This window comes from Porites lutea, chromosome 6 (genome assembly GCF_958299795.1).
Source record: "Porites lutea chromosome 6, jaPorLute2.1, whole genome shotgun sequence".
NCBI classification, from domain to species: domain Eukaryota; kingdom Metazoa; phylum Cnidaria; class Anthozoa; order Scleractinia; family Poritidae; genus Porites; species Porites lutea.
This window is the reverse complement of record NC_133206.1, coordinates 21,732,712-21,758,814: the sequence shown is the minus strand read 5'-3', so window position 1 is coordinate 21,758,814 and position 26,103 is coordinate 21,732,712. Positions and strand designations below refer to the sequence as shown.

The 26,103-nt window shown below is 40.6% G+C and overlaps 1 protein-coding gene and 1 pseudogene across 1 annotated transcript; one reads left to right on the top strand and one right to left on the bottom strand.

Annotated features, from left to right (window-relative positions):
- The first annotated feature begins 245 nt into the window (after positions 1–245).
- LOC140941306 (tryptophanase-like) lies at positions 246–14,138 on the top strand. The gene is made up of 3 exons (XM_073390288.1): positions 246–421; positions 10,836–12,194; positions 13,203–14,138. Exons 2-3 carry the CDS (start codon positions 10,861–10,863, stop codon positions 13,432–13,434), a joined length of 1,566 nt encoding a protein of 521 aa, XP_073246389.1. The 5' UTR covers positions 246–421; positions 10,836–10,860; the 3' UTR covers positions 13,435–14,138.
- A 2,618-nt stretch (positions 14,139–16,756) lies between these two features.
- LOC140942018 (uncharacterized) lies at positions 16,757–20,292 on the bottom strand (annotated as a pseudogene).
- Between the last annotated feature and the right edge of the window lie 5,811 nt (positions 20,293–26,103).

Below are 26,103 nucleotides of genomic sequence, written 5' to 3'. Positions count from 1 at the left end.
GAGGTTGGTGGAAAACCTCACTTCGAGATCCTCCGAGAGGGGTAATTTAAGAAGACCAAACCCCACCCCTCTCACATGATCTTCTGCTCATCTGTCACATTTTACCTGATTCATTGTGAAACATTTTTAGGGGTTACCTGTAAAAACCATATCTTTTGTGATGTCACACAGTCTCATTCTTTTTGCCTTATCATTCCTGGACAGTGGAACATGCTTCAAACACTATGCGTGACGCAATGGTTCATATTCCCACTAGACCGGTTTGTCATGTGAGACGTCCCGTCCCGTCCAAGAGTGGTATACATTTCTCGACCATTAGTCGACGTGCAGTTCTTAGCTTTTACGTAACGTGGAACATCCGGATTTGGATAGAAACTCGACTGAAGTATTTGTAAAAGATTAATTCTACCAGAAGATCAAGGTAAGAAAGCGGAAAATTCCCTTAAACGGCACTTCCGGTTGCTTGAAACTAACAAATCGATACAAGCTAACAGGTTAGGCGATATATTGTAAAGAGTTTTAGTTTCATGCTTAATTGTATTTTAGTTAATTTGTGTGTAAACACTGTGTTGGGCCACTCAAGAAGACAAGCAAGAAATCAATCGTCAGTAATTGTATGAAGGTTTGGTCGATGTCCCACTTGTGGATTATTTATTGCGACAATATTCAGATCAAAACCAACGTGGTGTTAAATAACGCATTGTCTCTTGGTGGCTTTGGTTATTATTATTTTTGTTTTAAAAAATACCGCATAAAATGAGAATCATTTGCGTGGAACCAGGAGCGGAAATCAAACCAAGCAATGGCACATTACAAAGTCTAATCAATCTTGAGCAGAAAACAAAAACAGTAAAATTAATGTGCCATTCTGACAATACCCGGAATTCTTGCATAATTTTATCCCGTTTTGGTGCGTCATCTCAGAACAAAGGCCATTGAATTGATCGCGAACAGTGAAAATATGATGGGAAAAAGCTTTTATTTGTTTGTTCTGAAATTCAAGGGGGCAAGCAGGGGGCACAAAGAAGAAAAGCAAAAATATAGCTAAATAAATAAAAGCCGTGGTTTGATCTTGACTGTTCTCAGTGACAAAAGGTACTGTAATCGTCGTTTTCGCGTGGGATGGGCGTAGGAGGGCATTCCCTTATTTGGACTGAAAAGAAAAAAGCAAGGTCAAGGTCGGTCAAGGCCTTTCGTGTTTTTTAAAAAAGAACAGTGCATATTCACTATTTTTTGTCATAACAGTAGATTAAATAGATTAAATAAGTTATCTTTTGTGAAATCATTAACTGGATACGGCCAGACATGACCAGACTGAGTCACACAACAAGGAGTTTGTCCATGCCCCGGGGGGACTCCCTATAATGGCCTACAGGGGGAGGGTCCTCCGAAACGGGTACTTTTTGTAGACTTTAGGTATATTAAAGGGTAGAGGTTTCACCAGTTGAAGTATATGAAAGGGTAGGGAAATCAATCATTTCGGTTTGCAAAGGGCCTAAAAGTGCTACTGAACAGAATGCATTTTGTAGCTGTGTAAGAGGCTAGAAAACGTTCTGGTTAGTGATTTATTCATCTTTTAAAGAAAGTGCAGTTACAGCAGTTGAAAGGGATGGAAAGATCTTAAATGTAGGTATGTGAGAGGGGTGCCATTTGTCAAAAGAAGGTATACGAAAGGGGTATCTTTTTTTTCAAAAATGGTATACAAAAACTTTATTCCCAGGCCCGGGGGGGGGGGGGGTACTTCCAGAAAAGTTGGGTGGGGGTGTGGCACGCTTCCTGAAACCCTTACCCTATTTCAGACCAAAATCAGTGATTTTCCCTACCCTATTTCAGACCTGATCAAAAATTTGATACCCTATTTCAGACCTGCTTTAGTTTATAATTTCCGGTCAGCTTTTGTTCAAAACACGTACACGGTTGGCGTAAACATTAAAAGGGAAATGGTCTTATCGCCTTATGATGAAGAAGTAGCTTCTTCTCAAAAACATACCCAATTCAAGACTTAAGTGGGCAGACCAAACACCTTTTCAGACCAAAATGGTCAAAACTGATACCCTATTTCAGACCAAAACGGCTAAAAAAACCATACCCTCTGGCGCCGCACATACCTATATAGCCTATATAAGGATCTAAGGGAGAACCCCGCCCTCGGGTTCCAGGGGATCTTTTCCCTGAGGGGTTGGACTTTGGAGCGGTGCCTCCCCGTATAAAACATTTTTGAGTATCCCCCTAAATTAAATCTTTAGGATATTTGTGACATGACAGAGAACGCAAGGAAAAGAATTATTTTAATGACTCTCTGGTTAATCAAAAGGAAAAATAACCCTGGCATTAAGAAGGGTGTGATCAAGAGAGAATAATTTCTTGGTGTGACAGGATGGCGGAACTAGGAAAGGCAAAATCTTAAATATAATGAAGGAGCCGGCTTCACTGTCTGAAGAACAGGGAAAACTTCAGTGGCGTTTTTCTATGCTGTTTTGTTGTTATATTGCGTAATAAAATAAGGTTTCTTGTTCCAAACTAGGAGCCCATAAGTAGAGTTCCAAGATTAAAGAGCTTGAACGATCCGTACCGCTTCCGCAAGCACCAGCCACTAGAGTGACCCCCCGGGGGGGGGGCGTGCAGCTTTCCCCTCTCATGTGCCCTGTTTTCCTCCTTTTTTTCTTTTTCTAAGACTAAGGTAAATCTCTGCTTCGAACATCCTATCATAGCCTGCGTGGAAGACGCTCGCGCAAATGCGAGGGGTGCGAGTTCTCGCAAGCCCGATTTTGGCCTAGCTAAAAAAAATCCCGGGAAATGGGCCACAAATCTTTCCAGAATTTCTCCCAAAATTGTTTAAAAATCTCCGGTCTCCCAAAATCCTGTTGGCTCCTGGTGACCCTTGGTGAAATTTTCTATGGTTTTGCTACATGGAAGTTTTTCACTCCGGGTAATGTGGGCTCAAAATGAGCAAGTTCTGTTGACCCCAAACTATTTCCCATGGTCTTCTTGATGCGGCTGTGTGATAGTCGAGGCTGCATGCATGTGGGATACTCAACAGTAAGAATATCAACTTCTAAAATTTTCTTAGCGAAGCGAAGGCTGTAGGTTTGTAATTTGTCGAAATTCGTATCGCGCGGGAAACGGTTGTCGGATTGCACAGCGAGGCAGAATCAAGACTTAATTAACTTTATAACATAGCTAGAAAATTCGCCTAATCAAATTCAATAGCGCGAGCGTGCTTCATATTCCTATTGAGCACGCTGATGACGTCAATAAACTATTCTCAATTCCTCGAGTTGTTAATGTGAGCTTAGCAGGCCTGAGTCTCCTGAGTGCATCCATAACTCAGCAGTACACGATGAAGCGTTTACCAAGTGTTTTATAAGGAAATTTAAGAGGAAACGTTTGAATTTGCTAACCGATAGTAATAGTCCATCACCTGAGGGGGTTCTAACACTCATCTCAGGAGAATAAACGAGACTGATCCCAAATGAAAGATTATCTATTTACCTTTCCAAAAATGTCTTGCCGGACATTCTGAGTGGTAGCTTTCCGGTAGAAATTAGACTTTGAAGATACGCTATTGGAAGCCGCCGACGGCCGCCATTTTTTTTCCTAGCCGGGAACCCCAAGAAAATGAAAACATACAAATAAACTACTTCGAAGACCTTTAAAAGCCAATATATTTTTTCAAAGTAGATTTAAGTTGATTTGTTTAGAGTGAATTGTAATATTAAATGTAATTTGGAAAGTTTTTGGAGGATTTTGCACAGAATTTAGACTCAAAATTTAGCTGTAACGAAAGCTCTGTGGAGAGTTACATTTAAAGTGTTATTTGTAGAGGTCATTACAAATTACATCAGAAATTATATTTGTTTATCCGTATTTATCTGTATCTTATAAATATTCTTTATGATTTCCCTTGCCCTTAACTCCTCAATATATACACTCCGTCCTGAGTTTAGTCTTCAGAACTTGACTTAGTGTTTTAAAATTTTAATATTTTAGCGACACAACTTGTAATATCTAAGCAACTATCATTTTCATTTAAAAGGTGCTGTAACTAAAAACTGGCTTGCACGCATGATTAGAAAAAGGTTAATTCATTGATTTATAGTTTATAATAATATTGCATGATATATGGGTAATAACTGCGTAAACATTATTTTACATCAGCGGTGAAATTTGGCTGCAGCTAGAACAAAACATGGTAATGCATTTCGGGATACTGCACTTATGAAAGAATTCCAGAACCAATGCGCCTTTCCACAAAGTACTCGGGAATGTCCTTTTTCATTACACCTGGTCACTAATTAGGTGACGAGGCATTTGGCCATTCCATCATCGACTCCTAGAGAGTCTCAGTCATGTTGCTTTTCTACCTTGACGCGATGGAGCAAGCTATTCTCAAGCGACAACTACAACGTCCCGTCTCGCTATCCATTCTTACTTTTCCCTCCAGGATCGAGGATAGTCGCTCTTTTGATGTTAATATGGAGCTTTCACTTAGCCAGCGACCGTTCCAAGAGGTGACATCGGGTAGCTCGGTACCATCATCTGGTCCTAATGGTGAAGGTCGAGCGCCGGAATTTATTGACTATCCACATCCCCCACTCAAGAGTCACAGATCATATAAGACTTAAGAACGAGGCGCTCAGTCCTAGTGCCCGTATAGCCGCAGCTGATCTAGTTGCCAGAAGCCGGCCCTCTCCAATTCAACGCCAGGACCTCAAAGGAAATACTCCTAGGCTTGTAGCATGATTGGGCCCACTCTCGTAGGCTGGTTGATCGTACTAGGGAGTCATAGTTACTCCCCCGTTTACCCGCGCTTGGTTGAATAAAAAAGCTAACGCCTCCGTTTAAGCCGGGGGGTGTTCAGGTGATTCTCCGCTGTTTCCAAGGTTCTCTTCCGTCATCCCTCTTCGTGTCTTGCTTCGGGAAAAGGATCAAATTGACCCGGCCCCGCTGAATGTGCATTCTACTACCATGAGTGCCACGGGTGGATTGTTGGGTTGATTACATTCGTTTGGGATAAGCACGCGATTTAAAGTTTGCTCATTGATTACTTTCAGCCCAAATTCTGTCTCGACCTCCTTAAACAGGTTATAACTGATCCCATGGCCGCACTTTTTTATCAGTCTAACCTCTGGAAACTGCGGGCAAAAGTTTATTTCTGGGTCAGACCTGCTCTTGTCCCTTTCCGCATAGGAATGTTGCAAAAGGCCTTCAAAGGTACCTAGTAATTTCGGGAGTCAGCCACTTGTAGCAGAGATTCTTCTCCTCGGATGGCCATGGCAGCTCAATGGAACGAGTTTTTTATTTTCTTATTAAGAAGTTTCGCTAGATTTAAAACAGATTTGTCTCATCAGTTCAAAAACATTTGGTTGGCCGCGTTTTTTTTTTTTTGACGTTTAAACTCAAAGTTATCTACAAGGTGGATGGATATACAACGATATTATTTCGCTGATAATTAAAAAATACCAATTCTGTTAGGGCCTGTTTACAAGGAGGGAGGGTAACCCAAACAGCAAGAGGGTTAAACTAGTGCTCGCACATTTCTACTTATTATTTTTACGCGACGTGTTTACATGGCATCCAGATAGGGTTGCCCTAGCAAGAGGGTTACCCTAAATGTACCTGCCTTGTAAACGCTCTGCTAAGGGATAACTCATGACCAGTAACTAATGAAAATTTGAATGAGTTAACCAAGTTTTCTTGCTAGATTTTAAACATCTGAACAATATTATGTATTTTCTTTATGCGATGATAATACCTGACCTTTTTTCCGTATAACGTGTTTAAAATGGAGAATTCAAGATTTCGTCCAAATCTTGGACGTTACAAGGCATGTTAGTTTAGTCTTCACATGACGAAACACATCAGTTAAGCCGGTTAACTGGTTTGACTTGCGTCTACTTCCTTGGAAATTTTGCTTTTAACCAGGGTACCTTGAACCCGGCCTCTTGCTAGGGTAACCCTAGGACCAGGCCTTTCTCAACAAGTTTTTGTATTGGAATTTTCTTAAATCCGTGCCCATTCTCCGCCTCTGCCTCGTCTCTGCCAGTACATTTACAGTTCCTTATTTGTTTAATTATAAATTCTAATACCCTGAGCCGTTTGATATTAAGGTGTCACTGAAAGAATACACAGCGTCAGTAAACCTTCTCTGTCCCTTAATTGTTTCCGGAAGTTTCGGTCCAGCTCTCGGTAGCCTGCGTAGCATGGCGGTTTTGGTTGGGCGCGCTAAGTAATAAAGGCGGGCGAGGGCAGAGAAACCGCGAGGAGATTGGGTCGGAAGCAACTTGAAAAACCGCCTGCACGGACGGGGGGCTTTTTTGAGTCGGTCCGTACGCCAGCGTACGGATCGTTCCGATTGGTTCGGAATGTTCGCCTGTCAATCAAATATTTTGGTTATCTCCCATGGGAGAGTTTCGAGGGACTGAACAAATCATCTCCGCAAAACAAAATCAAAATATCAAAGCGTTGACCGGAGCGTCGTCGATCTTGAATATTTGACGGGAAAACAGGGCAATTGTATTGAAGCCTAAACAGGAAATGGCCATTTACAGTCTTCTTCAAAGGAGAGATGTCATGAAAATTTTGTCAACAAGATTTGGCAAGAGCATGATCTTTACTGTCTTTGCTATGGCCAAAGAAGAAATATCCTCATCGAAAACCTGTATGATCACAATTTCCCCTCTAAAAAGTACTATCGACGACCAGATATCTGAAATGTTGTCGCTGAGCTGTAAAGCAATGGACCTTATGACAGAAACAGTAAATTTCAGTGATTCGAGAAAGTTCACCTCAATTTTCTCTATTACTCGGTGTTACAGAATAACGCACTCCAGCGCAATACATCGCACGGTGTCCGCGATTGTGGTCGATGAATGGCATACAGAAGAAGAAAGACGCACAGCGTAATTCTCCATACTTTTTTGCTTGGTGTAGCTTAAGTTTAAGCTACAACTCAAATCTGAAGATCGCGCTATACGTAAAAATACAACATCCTGCAAACAACACTTAAAAAGCCGGGTCCAGCGTCAAAACATTCACGGACAAAGCAGTGACAAAGAAACTACAAACCAAGGCTCCTTGGTTTGTAGTTGTCCAGATCCAGGCATTTTAGTCGGAAAAGACCAAAGAAACTAAAATATTTATTTAACCGTAATAAAAAGCTTTAGGCTTTAAGAGTGGTCAAAGAAATTAGTACTTTACAACTGCATCTGAGATCAACAAATTCTAATTAGCGAAAATAACATTAACCACAGGAAATAATTACTCAATACGGATTAAACATACCAACTTCATGACCTCTAAATAAATGTAAGACTTAGCGCAGCAAAAACAAGATCTACTCAGTCAAGTTTAGAACGCAGTGTAGTCACCTATACGCGAGATATCCACAAAGAAAAAAACCTGTGTTTGTTCAAGCAAACTCCAATTCCGGCCAAGGTCACGTTTTACACTATATTACGAGCCTTTGTGTCGTGTTTAGGCTGTCAACACTTTAATTCTTATTGGCTGGGAAAACTGAAACCAAACAAGTAGTCAACAGGATGTCAAAATGAGTTGAAGGGGGCGGCAGTTGAAAAGGCCACGAATCCGGGCAGGCGGTTTTTATTTTTCTCGCGGCTTCGCCGCTCGTTCTCGCGCGCTTCGCGCGCGAATTTCGCGGCTACGCCGCTCCTGCGCCCGGCTCGACAAAACCGCCATGCTACGCAGGCTAAGCTCTCGGTGGTTGCATCACTACTATGCGCAAAATGCGTTATTGAAAGAACGATATCTTGCTTCACTGCCTATCAAATCCTTAGCACAGATGCGAGAAATCTCAGCAGCAATAGAAATCATGTTAGTGTTCACTTTCAGGTGCAACGAAGCGCTTTTTGTTGCCCTTCATCTGCTCTAAATGCTTCGACGCTACGCAACTTCTTCTGTGTTCTAGCTTGGTACCACACAGGTGACTGAGGGAAATCCTGTTCTCCTGTTGATAGATCTAGAATTTGACGGTGTTGCTTGATCAGCCCAACACGATAGAACCTCGCCCACGACTCTGCGTCTTTACATTGCATCAGACGCCCATCGCTCTCGCTACAGATCACACAACATTCTCGCTACAGACCACACAAATTTCCTAGCTCAGTTCTTATGGAAGAATAAGACTGATCACAAAGATAACTCATGCATATGCACAACAAAATAGACTGCACTTTCTATGGGATGATCCAGATCAGGATCGGTGATCCCAGATCACTCGGACCATGGTAGATCAAGTGGACCGATAAATCCTTGTCGAGAGTGGATTAATCAGTTCGAATGGTCTAACATGATCCGAGTGATCTGGGATCACTAATCCTGATTCGAATCATCTCAAAAGAACGCACCCTATTTAGCTGTAAGTACAAGTTTGGTTACCAAGCAAGTATTGGCAAGAGCAATATCTGCATTAGTTTCTTTATCATGACTCGTCGTATCTGCGAAAATGTATTGTACCAACATTATTAATTAAATATATCTACCTAATTTCCGTGCATTAACATCAAATTAGATGTTTACATTACCGTAGTTAGTATCGTGCAATCAGGCTTTTTAAGTTGTACTTTGTATTAGGATATAATCTTTGGCAAATGATGTAAAGCGTTCACGATTACTGTTGCTGCATTAAAAAATATATCTACAATTAATGATTTACTTTAATGGCCGGCGTTTATTTTCTTTACTCGGATCCATAGCATATCTGGATATATTTTCGTTTAACACTCAACTTATATTCTACAGTATAAGGTCTATAAGTAGTCGCGTGAGTTTAACGCATTCTGCAATATTTCTATTTTTGCAGCTTGTCTTATGATGCTCTGCAATGACATCTTTTCTAGTTAATTTTGAAAGAAGAATTTAAAAACTTTGAAAACCTGCTTCATAACGGCAATTCTTACACAGTCAATGTGATCGTTGCGTGACTTCCGTTTTGTTGAATGCTGTACGTATACGTGGAGCGAAATCAAATTAATACACGACGGCTTGTTGTTATTGCTTTACTAAACTCATTACAAATAAGCACCCACACTAGAAATTTCGAGCAATGCAAAAACATACGTGTTTGTAGTCAAATTCTTCATCATTATATGAGCTCTATTTTCGGATTCACATTTCATCACTAAAAAGTTTCGACTAAACGCGGAATTTGAATTTGACAATGACGCTTAGACTGACAGCCGAAGTTGAGACAGGATTGATACCTGAAATCTTTTCGATAAAAATCAAAGAAAAAATATCGAATGTATCAGAAGATAGTATAAGACACACATTTAGGATTTACTAAGGATAAAACAACTTTCAAACAACTTTGCATGTGTTTTGGTTCATGTTATTAAGAGTCGGCCTTCGTATCGAGAGCCGGATTTGGTAAAATGGCGTCATTCGGTAGCTTCCAGTGACGTCTCTTCAAAGTCGAATTTCTACAGGAAAGCTACCACTCTGAATGTCCGGCAAGACATTTTTTGAAAGCTTAAAAGATAAACTTTCATGTTGGACAGGTTTCGCTTATTCTCCTGAGATGAGTATTAGACCCAAATTTTCGGGTCCTAGGTGATGGACTATAAGGAAAAGAGGTGAGTGTTGTTGTTGTTGTTGTTGTTGTCATCTCCGCGAGCTGTGCGGACTATGGCGTGAGCTCATTCTTTACAAACTTGTTTTCTCTCAATAATAATTTTTCGGTAAATTAATAGTTTTCCGGCACCTAAATATGGATTTTACAATCATTTTAGAGTAGACTTTCTCTCAGTTTCAGGATAAAAACATAAGCTTAAAGTCACGTAAACATTGACGCGTACTGCTTTGAGCGCGTCCTACAATAATAAAATTTTAAATTAACTGCTGCATTGATCGCTTTGATAATGTTATAAATTAATTAGTTCATGCTGCAGCTGTGCGTACGTCGAGATATTGAGCACTTGGGAAGTTTGGAGAGCACTCAAAAGGCTAGAGTTGCGCTCGGCTGCGCCTCGTGCAACTCTTACGCCTCTTTCTTGCTCTCCAAACTTTCCGCGTGCTCAATATCTCGACATACGCACGCTGACGCATGAACTAATTGTTAAATATTTCTATGTATCTCTTGGTATCCGCAATGACGTCATCAATATAGCTTGGGCCGCTGTTTTTGCAGCCTTTTTGGCGATCGTAAAATGCTTTTGCGATGAATTTCGCCGGCAGAAGTTTTTTACAGAGAAAATTGAAGCAATTTGGACCGACGGCTATGCGTGTCGGAACTCGGAAGTGCATTTCAGTTTGGCCTTTTACTGTCAAAACCAGGAAAACCTTGCTTCCACTCGGAAATGGAGCTTGAAATTCTTGTGATAATGAGGCAAACCAAGAATTAACTTAGCACTTTCCCTACCGATGGATCAAAGACCGTTTTCAGCTTCCTACCCAATGAACCCACCTTGTTTGTTTGATTTCTATATATATATATATATATATATATATATATATATTTTTTTTTTAAATCCGGCGGCCAAAATAATGCTTAATATGCTTTACCGTATGCATTTAAGAATAAAACTGGAAAAAAACATAAAAAGAAGATGAAGAAAAGAAAGAAAGAAGTACCCGCAGCGAATATCCTGTCTTAAAGACCCCTCACCCTGGTCCAGTTCCAAACCCCGCCCAACATGGCTTAACTTGAGTGGCGCTATTTAAAACCGAGTTTTGCAAGGGTATGCGAGACACGTATTTCTAGTTAAGAACGGATGCCCCGTAATTAGTGGAAATCTTTGTTGTTGTAATCTATAGCGGACTAACAGCACTGAACTTGAGACCTCACCGATGTTAAAGCATCTTTCTTCTCTCTTCAGTTTGAAACGAAGCCGTCATAGCAACATGGAAGAACACAAATTCACAACGTTTTTTGAGCCGTTCAGAATCAAATCCGTGGAGAAACTCAAACAAACAACACGAGATGAACGAATCAAGCATTTGAAACAAGCCAATTACAACTTGTATCTCTTGGACTCAGAAAACATTTTGATCGATCTGCTAACAGACTCGGGGACTGGGGCGATGAGTTCTGAACAGTGGGCTGCAGTTATGATTGGAGATGAGTCGTATGCCGGCTCTCCGAGTTACCGGAAATTTGAAGCAGTTGTCAAGGAGATCTTTGGATACCGTCATGTGATCCCTACGCACCAAGGGCGCGCGGCAGAGCGCATCCTTTTCACTTGCGCAGTGAAAGAAGGCGACGTAGTTCCAAACAACGCGCATTTTGCAACTACGATGGCGAACATAGAAGCTCAAGGTGGAAAAGCGATTAATTTTTTAACCCCTGAAGCTATGGAGCCCAGTACAGATGTGCCATTTAAAGGAAATATGAACGTTGAAAAGTTAGAGCAGACGATCTCAAAATTTCGAGCTAAAATTCCACTTGTCATGATAACCATAACAAATAATATGGTGGGAGGTGAGCCAGTCAGCATGGAGAATATAAAGGCGGTGTCTAAAATTTGTCGCGCACACGGTATTCCGTTGTTTTTTGATGCCTGCCGCTTCGCTGAAAATGCTTGGTTCATAAAGATCAAAGAGGAAGGTTATGCGAACCGCACACCGAAAGAAATCGCGCGAGAGATTTTCTCTTACGGGGATGGCTGCACGATGTCGGCGAAGAAGGATGGCCTGGCCAACATCGGTGGATTCTTGGCAGTCAATGACTCAGAGCTCGCTGCGAAGTGCCGCAAGGAGCTGTTAATAACCGAGGGATTCACCACTTATGGGGGCTTGGCAGGACGCGATTTGGAAGCGATTGCAGTAGGTTTGAATGAAGTGGTTGAAGAAGATTACTTGCGCTACCAAGTTGGTTTCGTTAAGTTCCTGGCCGATTTACTTGTCCAGAATCACGTGCCCATTGTTACCCCACCCGGAGGTCACGCTGTATACATTGACGCAGGCGCAATGCTTCCGCACATTCCCCGCGAGCAATTTCCCGCGTGGGCTCTTGGCTGCGCGCTTTACGTGGAAGGAGGGATCCGCGGGGCGGAAGTTGGTGCGGTGATGTTGGGGGGTCTTGAAAAGCACGACGACGGCGTGGATTCATCGGTGGAAGCGGAAAGTCCCGAAGATGACAATGATGATAATGATGATGTCTTTGAAGACGAACCTGAACATGAGGAGCTATTTAGGCTGGCTATTCCCCGCCGTACATACACTGAATCACATATGAGGTAAGCTGTTCTTAATGTGGCCCTCAATTTTTCGGTTTAGGTAGCTCTTATAATGGTTTAAGATCAAAATTCTCGTACCTCGGTGGCTCTCGATTACGACCTTCTAACCGTTTCGAAAGAAACTTACCATCACTTTTATGATATTTGCTCATGCCTCGAGCATGGATAAATAGCACGTAGTGCAAATACTGCATTAGCACGTCTCGTGGGCTCGATTGCCACCCGCTGTTCGGGGAATGAGTGCGCACTTTCCTTGATTTCCCCAGAAAAGGAAGAGGGACAAAGACACACCATTTGAAGGGTCTGAAATGAGTTTTGAAGGAAGTGCAGGCACGGGTTAGGCATTCCTTTATGCATGCCGAGAGAGAGGCGGAAATCGAACCTACACGACTTGGATTTTATGACAATTTTACAAAGTAATTTAATGACAGGCAATTCTATAAGTAACGAAACTGGAATTTTAAAGTGATTTACCTCCAATCTGAAATAGAGCTAACTAAAAGACCTTTCCTGTGCTGGAAACAAATCAAGCAAAATGCGTTTGACAAAACAGCGAAATAAAAAACAAAATAAAATACCACGTCGGTTGTCGGTTAATTTCTTTCCTGTCGGTAGTCGGTATTTTTTTTATAGTTTTGTTGGTAGTCAGTTAATTTTTTTCTCGTTTTGTTGGTAGTTATTTTTATTTTTCGCCGTTTGTAGCCAGTCGGTTAACCCCATTCAGACCCTCTTATGGGTGTCGTAACATGTTTGTCGTATGATAATCTTTTTCACGTCCTGTATTTCCATAGGCGCCTGACCATCTAATTTCGACTACAATTGCAAGTACGAGAACTTATAGTCTAAAAGTATCTACTTCCTACAGTAATGGCCAATTTAATATTTTCGTTCCGTTCCGCAGGCGTGGTCGCCTAAGTCCCCTAATCACTTAAGCTACCAACAGCCGTTTACAAATTTTGTCAGGATGTTTGTCAAATGGCCTTGACACTACCTTTATGCTTCTTACAGGTATGTTTCTGAAGTCTGTGCGCATGTGTACAAGAACCGCGCAAAAGTCTGTGGTTACCAAATCACATGGGAACCGCCCATGTTACGTCATTTTACCGCCCACCTGGTGCCCATTCCTTCTCCGATTAAATCGCAAGATGATTCCACGCGAGTTCGCCATCTGTCAGCTAAGAAGGTGTCCAGCGGTCACGTTTTAAGGCGAAGAAGGAACTCCTCGTTGCAGTTTAGTTAATGTTAAGTGAAGTCAATTTTAACAGAGTCGCAGATGACTTTTTATATCCATTACTATTACATTTTTAAGTGTGCAAGCATCGTTAACGTTTTGAAATTCTCTTACTCTGCGGGGAGTTTTTGCGCCAAGAATATGCGCATTTAAGCCGGTTTTGAATTTGACTATTTGACTTATTCATTTCATATTTTCATTTCAAGGTATTTCTTTAAAAAAAGTTGTTTCTTGTTCGAATTTTTTCAACTAATTCGCCCTTTACTATGCGTCAATGAGTCAACGGATATAAACTCTTAAAATATTTGCTTTGTTCTCCTTGTACACCAGAATTTAGTTTTTGGTTTCTTTTGGGTATGTAGCGTTAACTACACGAAGGTCGCAAGTACAGACAGTAATCCAGAGGTGTCCCTTTAATAGAGAAATGACTCTCTGCCTTTAGGAAAAGTCCTACAGAAGTTGTTGTGGAGTTCTTCGCCTTACAAGACCGTCTTTCTTTCGAGATACTTGTTCTTTCATGTTTTCTGTAGAGGACTTAAGACAAAAGAACCAAAGGTTCTCTAACCGCGGGATACGCTGACGATCAGTGCATTGAGTGCCCTGAAAATAGCTACCCGCGGGCATGACGACGCACCAATCAAGAAGGCATAGGAAAAGCCTTTGATCCCTTCAAAGGAAATAAAGTTTCATCTCCAAGACCGCTTTTATTTGAACATATCCATAGCGTGGTTACTCAATGAAAGTTGAAAAATGCAGCACAGTACATGCATTTACGCTCTGTTTTCCCTTGTTGTACCAAATTGTGCTCCTGGATGAGGAGGAAATCTTTAGGATCGTAAACCATTTCGTACACTTCTCCTCTCAAAGGCAAAATTACAAAAATTCTGTCGTAATATCATCGACTTTGTGATAACGGATCAGTAAATGATTCTGGCAATCTATTCACCTACCCCTCCCCTAATCCAACTTTAACACTTACTTCTCGGTAAGGGCAATTTTTGAGTCAGGGGAGAGGTAGGTGGGCGTAATCTTGTTATATACTTTTAAGGATAGCGAAACCACTGCTGACCTCAACGATCCCAGAGGGGAGTATTCGCAAATTCAGAGTAACTTAGGGTCGTCCTTGAAAATGGTTTAAATTTTGCAAAGCTTTGACCTTTTTCGAACAAGCCAAGCAAACAGTAGACTGAGGAAAATATATGAAAATTCGTAAAAAAATAACACTTTTTCTACTCACGAAAACGGAGAAAGAAAAACCACAATTTCGAAGGAGCACGCCAAAGACCGTTCTCAACATTTGCCTAAGCTACAAACCCCAGTTAAAAGGAAAGTTTCGCTGTCTTGGCACGGTCTATGTCTCCATGGATTGGAAACGTCCATGGAAACGAATAATTTTGCTCAAAATCTCGTCAAACGAACGAATGACCACCATTTATATATTGGTCCTTTTCCCCGACGCAGTTGCTAGGGGAAATGCTGTATGCATGAGATCAAAGAAAACTTTTAAAAATTCCCTTGAGATGGGCGGGGCGAGGGACTAAGGAGAGGAAATGACAGTGCAACATGAAGGTATCAAATTTTAATGGCTGGTAGCAGAGAGGAACCCGACCAAATAATAAGGATGAAAATGTAAAGAATCTAAAATGAGAGAATATTTGTTAAAAGCAACTGGATAAATTTATTTTTTTAAAAAATATCGATACATTATCGTGACAATACGTTCCTTGCCTTTTTTATTGTTAAAAATAATTAATTTTAATGTTGAAAATAATCAACTTCACATTGTCTAAAAACTGTAGCATGGCTATTATACAAAAATACGTTCGTACCTTTAGCAAGCTCCATGGAAAATTAAAGGGCAATATCCTGACAATTCTCCTACGTTTTAGTGCAAAGGATATTATAAAAATACACTCGCTGGTGTACAAAAAGGCCAGTGAACAGCAACGCAAAGTTCAAAGGTGTGATGAAGGCCACGTCCACACACAGAGCCACGTTAACCGTACGAAAATTTGAACATCTAACCGTTCAGAAATTTGAACACTAAAATGGAGGTCAATTTTTTACCTGTACGGTCGAAAATTTGAACGACGAGGTGTGACCGGCTAAATTTTTGAACGGCAAAGGCGTGGTTACTCAGCTGAGAAACGCCATTTTAGACTTGCTAATGTAGCGCTCCACGCATTGGCAGATGTTAAAATCTCTGACACAATCTAAAATTCAACAGCACGAAAATATCGAACGGTTCCTTGTGAACTAAGTGTCTGGTCAAATTTTTCAACAGGTCGAAAATTCGACCGGTACCATGTGACAGAAGCCTAAACCACAGTCAACTGTGTTTGAACATTTTCTTCCAAATAACACTGTCAGATTTGAAAACGCCTTACTGAAATTTCACTGTACTTGAAAAAACTCGAGGTAATTTGTTTCCATCGCTCAAACACATGTCTTTAAGTGCCAGGGGGTGTTCTATTGTATACAGTGTTAGAGATGTCTTAGTTCTATGTGAACAAGGGCTACATGTTAGTACCAGCTTATCATACTTTTTCATGTTACATGTTGGGGTCCTGTACATTGCAGTGGCTTCGAGTGTACCTGGGGCTGCTGTCTTTCAGACTCTCTCAGACTCCCTCAGAGCTTTGACGGCTTTTTCCTTCACCGTTGCTGTAAAGGGGTAATTTGTTTCTTCCTTGTATTACTTGTATTAACCGGGAAATCTCGTTTAAAAATAAACGGCCACTCAAGTGGCCAAAATATAGCATATTTTTGTGTCGTGAATTGCATTCATTACAGCAAACAGAGCTCAGCCATAGCAATGTACTTGAACCAAATATTATAGAATGAGTGGGAGAACGACCATGAGGCATAAAGGAAATTTACTCTCTTGGGGAGTCGATGATTTTATGCATCCTGGTTAGTCAGGCTTGGGGGAGTTTAATGTTAGATCAAGTGAATAATAGTTAGCATCAAGGACCAGAGTGATCAGAGTGATATACAAGTTGAAGCAAGCTGGGTAACAAGCCTCTTTGTCTTCACACCGGCTGTGAGCAAGGGTTTTTTCCTCTTCCAGTCCCTCCCTAGTTTCTATCGAGTGAAATTTTAATGGGTGGTTTTTGCCCCCACCTTTGCTGTAAAGGGATAATAAATTTCTACCTTTGTATTAACCGAAAATCTTGTTTAAGAATAAACGGGCTTTTTCTCACAACTTTTCCCACTCTTACGAGTTGCACCGCTTGAATCTCCACTTTCACGATACATGTTGTGTATATGGACGACACTCCCGGTGATAGCCAAAGAAGCTCTTTTCCCAAACATTCAGTTTACCTTTCTCGTATAAGCAGTCTATTTAGCGGTTTCGACTGAGATAAAAACTCGCGCAAGATTTTCGACTAGCACAGAATCTTGGTGACACTGCCCCTTAAATATATGGAATCGTTCACTGGATATCTGATCAATACGATTTATCACAACAATACTTCGTACAACAGAGTGTGAGCAAAGCCATCGCACACTGTCTAACAATCTCTTTCAGTTACTATTGCTTAAACTATCTTTTGCAGACCATTTGACTGGCATTAATTGAAAATTATTTAGAATCAATTAAAGGGGAACTCTCGGCCTAAAGGGAAGAGGCTATGCTCCGCCTACCCTTGTAATCCTTTTCCCCGTGCTTTGTCCTACAACTGAATTGCATGTAAAAATATTAACGAAAAGAGATACTCGTGAAGATGCAACACTTAACTTTTCCCTGTAAAAAAATGTTAAATATGACTAGCGCAGTAAATGCTTGATAAGCAACAAGAAACATATTTCAAGTCAAGAATGTACGGACTTTGCACAAATTGGTTTTACACTTCAGGAGCTTTTAGTTCATTGTAACTATCGTTCGGGAGTCCCGTTTAGACTATAAAACATTCATGCGAACCGAGATCAGTAAACTTTTAACTATATACAGTTCCTTAACTAAGATGATTGCAATAACAATGATCAAAATGTTGGTCAACTACTACTGTTCACTCGACCCTAATTCTTTTGGTTTTTAGGGTAAAAAATATCCAATGTGATATATACATTATTTAATTTACCTTTATGTATTATATACATTATGTTATATTGCCAATTTGGGTGTTCGCTTGTTTCGCTTATCATCATGCTCAAGTGTTCGTGGTATCGACTGATGGCTTAAGAAGTTCCCATCCAGCTCTATCATTTCTTGTACTTGGCTACCTGAAATTGAGTTGCGATTCATGACTTGCAGCTCTGAAAGAAAGAAAACAAAAACAGTAATAATGATAATGGTAAAAATAATAATGATGATGATGATGATCTTTCTAATTCGAACACGCCCTCCCTTATTTTAACAACATATTCCTCTTTTCTTGACAATTTAATAACATTTCTGTGCACAAGGGCTTTCAGTCTTAGCATCCTAAATTCCAAAATATAATGATGGACACTTCTTCTTTATATGTATTATACTTAATTGTTTTCTCAGCTCGCAGCGCTCGATTTCAACAAATCACGTGAAAATGAGGTACGGAGAAGAATGATTAACTTCCGGTCAATTTTCTCTGAGTCCTTTTCTCTTACAATACGGAAGAGCTTCGGAAATCATTGTTGTAAATTGCAAGTGTAATACAGTCGTCATTGACTTCGTGTGTTTGTTTTGACCAAAAGATTCAAGCTCCCCCTCTACAATAAACATGTATCATTCGAACCGCATCTTACGCCTGACTTTTAATTTTGTTGGAGCTAAAAGCTACGAAGGAAGGACACGTTTGATAAAACCACATTTTTGTGTTTCACCACCTTCCTCCCGAACCCGGCCAATGCAGCGCCAAAGTTTCTGTAGAAACTAACCTCTTTACCCATATTAAGTTGATACCTCGATAAGCCGGGAATGCATTGTCCATCATTAACTTAAACCCAGTGATGTCACCGTACATTTCAGCAACTAACCTTAACTTTTGAAAATCCAGTGTTACATTATCTCCAACCAGCATAAATGGCGCCCACTGCTCCACATCAGAGAATTTGTTTTCTCTCATCCACTTCATGGCCTGGTGAAGAGATTCACTAGCACTTTCCCCGCGAACAAGGTGCTTGTAGAAACAACTCATGAACTGCTTTGCTGCTTCGTCTTGTATGGCCCACAATGCCACCAACACTGACCGTGCGCCGGATCCTAAAAAGGCTCGAGCAATTCCAACCACTCCCTCTGAACTTATCTGTCCTTGTGCATGCACTGTGGCAACAACTAAGGACCACCAGTTTGGCTCGCAGTCGAACTTTGGAAATTTCACCCATCGTAAGTAAGTAGTCTTTTTCGTTAGGTTTCCTATCAGTGAGGGGTGGAGAGGCAAGGATAATTTCGCCCCTCTCAGCGTCACCGTGACAAGCAAAGTGTATCAAAGACACTGAGTTTATTCTTTGCAGAACAATCTGCTTTGTTGCTTGTTTCCCCAGCAAAGGTTGAGTACCGATAAGTTCTCCAACCATCTTTGCTTCCTCACCTGCAAAAGGCAGTCTCTTTATCCGGTGAAGATTTTCCTTGTAAAGGACCTCACCAACATCAGGGTCTCCCACTATCAGTGCACCAGTCTGGCTGTGATAGTCTGATGGACTGTCCTGAATGAGCTGGAGAGTCGTCAATGAGGGAGCAATGCGGATCCTGAAAGACTGTGATAAACACCTTCCTCTTTCGTCCTTTAAGGCTGCAAATGGAAGTTTGAAAAACGAACGATAAGGAACAATGATGATTTCGGGTTTATCAAACTCGTGGGCTACAGGAGCCATGATCATTTTGTAACCATCAGCAAGAGTTAGGATGGGCTGTTGGTCGTCTGTGTTTTCATCCTCTTCAGAACAAAGGCGGGCCGCAGTGGGACTATTTCCTTGAGATGGCTCGCCCTTTCGCTCCTGCTGAACATTTGAAGGAAACCAGGATCGATCTTCGCACAGCTCTGGAGCTAAGCAACGTACCTTTCTGTAAATGTCGCTACAAAAAAAATCATCCACTCTGCTTTCTGATCCTTTCCCAGCAAAATAGTCAGTGATGTCCACGTGCTTTGCGATTACTTGTTTGTCCGCCTTAACAACAAACAAAGTTATAATGTGTTTAAAGTATGAAATGTAAAGACAAACACAATTGCTTTCTTTCTTCATGATCTTTTCAATACCAACCCATGTCTCTGAACTGACTGAGATTTCGTTTTCTATAGAGTACTGGGCTGACATTAAGTCCTCCAGGGCTCTGGCTCGTCCAATCTCCTCTGTATAAAGACCTTCATGAGGATTCCCAGAACGGCAAAGCATAATACTGATAAATTGGAAGACACTACTGATGCTGTCAAAATACACTATTTGGTCGTCACCGTTCAGAAAACTTCGAAAAAGCTCTCCTTGTTTAATGCAGGCTAAACAATGTAATTTAGCCTCTGGGAGGTTGCCTTCCAAAAGGCAAATTCCTGAAATATACATGTGAACTTTTGCCTCCCCTTTCATATTCCCAGTCTCTCTTCTCAACACTAGCGCTCTTTCAAGATAGTGTTTAGCCTTGACAATGTCCTTACCGGGAACCTCGCGAATAGGAAAAAATGTTCCCAGCAACACATAGCATTCGGCTTCTGTTTCCTTGTCGCCGATTTCTTGAGCGATTGCAAGCGCTTTTTCTTGAAATTCTTTAGCCTTGACATATTCATGATCATTGTCCGACAACAATGTTTTCGCTATGCTTGCGTAGCATGTTGCTTCAAGTTTCCTATCACCGATTTCTTGGGCGATTTCAAGTGCTTTTTCTTTATATTCCTTAGCCTTGACGTATTCTCCGTTTACATGAGAGATGTTTCCAAGGAGGTCATAGCACATAAATTCTGTGCGTGTCTTCTTGCCAATTTTTTGGGCGATTGCAATTGCTTTTTCGCATATTCTTTAGCCGTGAAACGTTCACCGAAGTGAATAAAGATAAGTAGTAGCATAGCACTCGCTTTCATTTTCTTTTCGTCCAGTTTCTGTCGCGATGCTAAGTGCTTTTAAACACAACTCTTTTGCTTCATTAACGTGACGGTCATCCAAGTACTGTTCCGCTAGTGCGAAGCTTACCGCTCCTTCTACTTCTCGCAAGTTATTCTGTCGTGTTAAGTCCAGAAGCTTTCTGCCATAATCGATTGCAAGCCTAGTCTGATTGGTACAAGAGTACCCTAAGAATATATATGTATATGCTTTTAGCTTAGGGATAACGACAAGCTCCTTTTCAGCATTTTTCAGTGACTTGTGGTCAAGAAGAAACAACTGTTCTTTGCTTAACTCGATGGCTTTTAGAACACGATTTGTTTCATAAAGGTACGAAGAAATTTGATCTGCCAAGGATATGGTGGCTCGTAGCAGAACTTCTTCTGTGACGTTCATGACCGAGTCTTCTTAATAACTGCTAAAAAAGAGGGAGAAAACAAACCAGAACTAAGAAAGAAAATTCAAAAATGACAGTAACTTACTTTTTCTTACTTTCAATGCCGCATCCGGTGTTTAAGTAATGTTTAATAAACGAGCAGGTGTGTTTTAGACGTGATAAAGCACGAACTGCGACTTATTAAAATTACTTAAACGGCTTCCAAAACCTCAGTCTGATGTAGATCTTTTCATTCTTGCACTGACATTTAGACTTTAAGTTATTTTGGCCAATAAAATTGGACGTAAAATCTAGCCGTGTCTTTGTCAGATATAAGGACACTCATTAAACATTAATTCCTTTGTATTATCTTAATGAATTATTGATGAATTTCTGAACGTGGCGTCGTAAATAAATCACGTTTTTATTAAACCTTAGTCTTTAAACTCTATTGTTTTACCGTAAAGTCAAAAATGACAGTAACTTACAGCCTTTTCCTATCGCTACTTTCGGAGGATCGCTACTTTCAGGAGGTCGCTACTTTCGGTTAGCTAAAACGTGTATCGTACATGGTCCGTACGAAGTTACAATAACAATATCGCGACAATTGAGAAAACATCCACACTTTTTATTTGGAGAAACTTATTTCATCTTATTGCTTTTTAAATAAATATTCAAAAGAATTGTTTGATTACGGTGTGGGTATTCACAGACGAAAGGAAGCTTTTTTGCCGAAAAAAAGATGTAATTTGCCTTTTGAGTTAAATAAAGGAATGTCAAAGATCGCTATAACCGTTAAAAAATATATCTCGGATCAGTTTGGTAAAGCTTGTTGTAACTATAATTTCCGTTATTTCTAGCAAGAAGGTCGTTATTTTCGGAGGGTCGCTACTTTCAGAGGGGTCGTTACTTTGGGAACTTTACCGTGATAGTCATCAGCTTTTCTATATCTTTTCAAGTTCTCCACAAGAAATTTTGACTCTTTGTAGGTCTTCTAAGACAGTTGAAAGGAAAGTATTGAAAGGCTTTATACCTTATTGTATGTGGTTTAGGTCAAACGCCGGAATGTGAAGCCGGACGTATTACGGAACCTGGTACAATTGTCAGCGGTTTCACCTCGCACGTGAGAAAAGTGACTGAATAAAATACACTTTTTTTCTCGAAGCTGCGAATCTAATCGTACTTCAATCACTCACGAGAGATAGGCAATCAGCCAGCTGACACTCAGATAACTGCGGATAACGTTCGGGAAGACCAGGCTATTTTTCCTGCGAATAACGCGCCTCCGCCTGCAGTGCCCGTACAAGGTAATGCTGTCCTTCAGCCGCAAGAAGTGGCCCAAGCCTAAGAAATTACCTTGGAGTTTTGTTTGTTTCTTCCTTATGCCACGTGTTTTCCTTGTACCTTGTTGTTTTAGCATTTTACATTTGCCCTGTTCCCTCCTTTTATTCCCCTTACGTTTGTCCAGCTGGCTTTTGTTACTCCGCTACCGTTTTTGCCTGTTTGCATTTTTAAATTTTCATCCTTTTTGGGTTTTATACTAGCCTGTTTTTAAACATGTTTCTTTTCGTATGTATTCTCTCGTCTTCGTGTTATTCCTTCGCGCTCTTATTATGTCTACTTCAGGGCCCGCGCAGGGGGAGGGGCTGGGGGCCAGCCCCCCCAACCTTTTGAAAAATAAATAAATAAAATCAAGAACAGTGGAACCTGGATATAACAAAGGGCCAAGGGACTGGCAAAATATGTTGGTTATAACAAGGCTCGTTACATGTAACTTATATCGAGGCTCTTTTTCATATTGCCCTATATCTTACTATTACTGGAGTCAAAAAAACTAGTTCGTTAGACCGAGGACTTCATTATAGAGGTTCCACTGTAATATACATTTTCATACAAAACGGCACTTAGTACTAGACTTCTGCGTTTTCAAACCAACAAGGCTATGTAGCATTTGCAACAATGCGGAATAGTCTTTTTTGATCAACGTTCTCGATTAAATCTAAAGACTACTCCACGAACTACGGTTTCTTAAAACGAATTATATCGGCTGATGATGGTCTCTGACACATTTCAATGACATACTAGACAAAATGAAAGGGTTACAGGAACCTACTTAAGCAATAGACCACACTTTCTATGGGTTTACCGGCGTGATAACCCACGCGGGATGTTGGGAGAACACGAGAAAAGCTTGTAGATCACGAGCCGAAGGCGAGTGATTTACAAGCTTTTCGAGTGTTCTCCCAACATCCCAAGTGGGTTATCACGCCGGTAAACCCATAGAAAGTGTGGTCTATTGCTTTTATAAGATAACTTTTAATAAAATGGAGTCTTTTAGGTAAAAAATATGATTTTAGTACCGTGATCAAGTCATGTCTTCTCTCTAAAGTCATCATAAGCCAATCACGACTCACGATTTAAAACGCTAAACTTTCTCAAAACTCAGTTCAGTCAAACAACAAACAGCAGCACTTCAAAACACGAGTTTTTGCACTCATTACATGATAACTTATGAAAGCTGTTTTACAGGAAAAGTCAACACATATTCATGCGAACGTACAATGAAAGAATACGTTCATGGTTTGTTTACTACAGAAGTAGAAATTGACTGAACATCAGACTGTACGCAGCTGTATTTTGTTGAGTCGATCCGTAAGAATTTCGTGCTTACAGAGGAAACTGGCAGCTATTGTAATGGAGGACTTCACTTTTTACAAGCCGCAGTGGTTTAAGATCTGTTTCCTGGACTTTATTATGATCAAGAAATGCTGCGGTAACGACGTGGCTGCATTTGCGAAGTTGTCGCATGTAACTTTATATGCACGTACAGCGACCGATGGAAATATGTCAGTGGTGGAGAAAGGTTTCTTTGCCGTAGCCACATATTGGCGTTAATATTTGTCGATTTGTGAAGTCAGGTGGTGTGAGGTAGGTCATGGCATCGATATCATCGAATAATTTGTGCAAATGTTGGAAAAAACTAGCCCGAAACTCTGACATCTTTCATCATCGTTGGCAGCTTGTTTACAACCTCCAGCGGCCGATTTTGTACCATATCTTGATCAGAGATCTCTTTTTGAAACAATTTCTTTGATTAAGGAATTTAATTTTGAAATAAAATAAATCGAGAATGCTAAAACTATCCGTTTTGTTGCTGGTTGGCACGTGGTTAAGTTTTCCTAGAGACTTTCTACACCAGAAATTCACACAGTTGTTGTCTTTCTCTGCGATTTGGCATCGTCGTGAAATGTAAACTGCTTTCCAGCTTTGTACTTTATAACTTCTGAAGCTATGGCAGTAGCGAATTGTAATGCTCAGTAATAAAATATGGAAACCAACTATTTTAATATTAAGAAGGACTGGGTAAGTAACTTGTTATGTTTTTTTTTAGCCTTTCTAAAATCGTTGTTTGCAGATCAATAGCCGGTTTTGTTTATGGCTCTTGGTCCGGATGCCCTTTTCTATGGGTTTACCGGTATAATAAACCATAGGTTTTTGACCAATCAGATCACGCGTACTATCTCAGTTATTTTATAAAGTGTAATATCATGACTTGCAAACTTCTAGTGGTGGATCCAGCATATGCTATCAGGCTCAGCAGTAGAAAGGTACTTTTCAGCGGCTTGAAATTTATAAACATGACTCCGCTCAACTATTACTTAAGAGAGAACAGCCAGATTTGCCCCTCCACCCCCATCCCCCACTTCAAAAGAGGAGGTCACCGGCCACCGCACTTTAAAAACTGCTCCGCGGGCCCTGTACTTAAGCTTTTGGCTCGTGACTTTTGCAATATCTTTTATCATTTGCCTTGCTACATTTACCGCCTCTTTCGTAGGTTTTCCAAAATCTTAATTTTCTGCATATTTTGAGGGCATTTTTAATTTTTTTAGTTTATTTCTCTACTTATGTTATCGCCTTGCTTTTAGCGTTTTGCCTCTGTTAATTTCTGACGTTGTTACCCTGCTACCGACGTTTTGCCTTTCTCACAGACTTTGCGGGCTTTGTTGATCTTTTTGTTTATTTTCATATTCTTTGTAATTGCCCTGCTGAGAACGTATTGCCTTTTCTAAGCTTTGCAGGCATGAATTTTATTTCATCTAGTCATATCTTTTTATTTCGCCGTGCTAAGAACGTATTGCCTATTATAGGCTTTGCGGGCATTTATGAGCTTGAATTTCCTACGTTGCTGCCTTGCTGAGAACGTATTGCCTTCTCCTAGGCCTTTCAGGGCTTCAACAGTTTGAATTTCCTATGTTATTGCCTTGCTGAGAACGTGTTGCTTTTTTCTAGGTTTTGCAGGCGTTTGTGCTTTTCGGTGCATTTTCTTTTTTATGCAGTCGCTTCTTTATTTTGTCCTGCTGAGATTCCTGAGAACGTATTGCCTTTTGTAGGCTTTGCGGGTATTTATAAGTTTGATTTTCCTATGTCTTTGCCTTGCCGAGAACGTATTGTCTTTCTTAGCCTTTGCAGGCATATAAAAGATTGAACTTCCTATGTTATTGCCTTCATTGAACGTATTTCCTTTTCTAGGCTTTACAGGCCTTTATGCTTTTCGGTGCATTTTCTTTTCATTGGTAGTCGCGTCTGTATTTTGCTCTACTCAGAACGTATTGCCTTTATAGGCTTCGCGGGCATGTGTGTACTTTGTGTATTTTAGCGAAGCTCCACGCGCGCACGAAGCGCCCACAAGCGAAGCCCCATACCTAAGAAAATTTGAATAGATAATAGCATGATTTGTAGTGATATTTGCATAAATACCACGAGTGATATTTCGAAATGTTATACGTAATTTCATGAGCCGTTAGGCGAGTGAAATTTGAGGCAACTTTGAAATATCACAATTGGTGTTTATACCAAATATCACTTGCAAATCATGCTATTATTTGTTTCTAGTTTATACACACTCAGTGATCTTGGTGATTCAAGCAATCTGATTGGTTCGCTATCTCGGACTATGACGTTATATTCACCGCGCTGGGCGGTGAATTTAAAGCAAAACAAAATCGCTGTCGTGAACTGGGTGTTTTGCCAAGTTTCAGAGTAAGAACTTTTTTGAGATAAAAGAATGTCCCAGAGTTGATGATTTTGAAGGTAAGAAAAGATTCATGGTTTTTAAACAGCGTGATTTCATTGCGAAGTGATTTACTGTAGTTGACTTTCATACGCTCGAAGCAATGTTTTTATTGACCACTCAGAGGAAAACGCGGCCGCTATTGTCACTGTTTTGTGAACTTGGGATAGCTTTGGGATTTCCTCGCACGATCAACTTTGCCTGAAAATAGACGTTAATT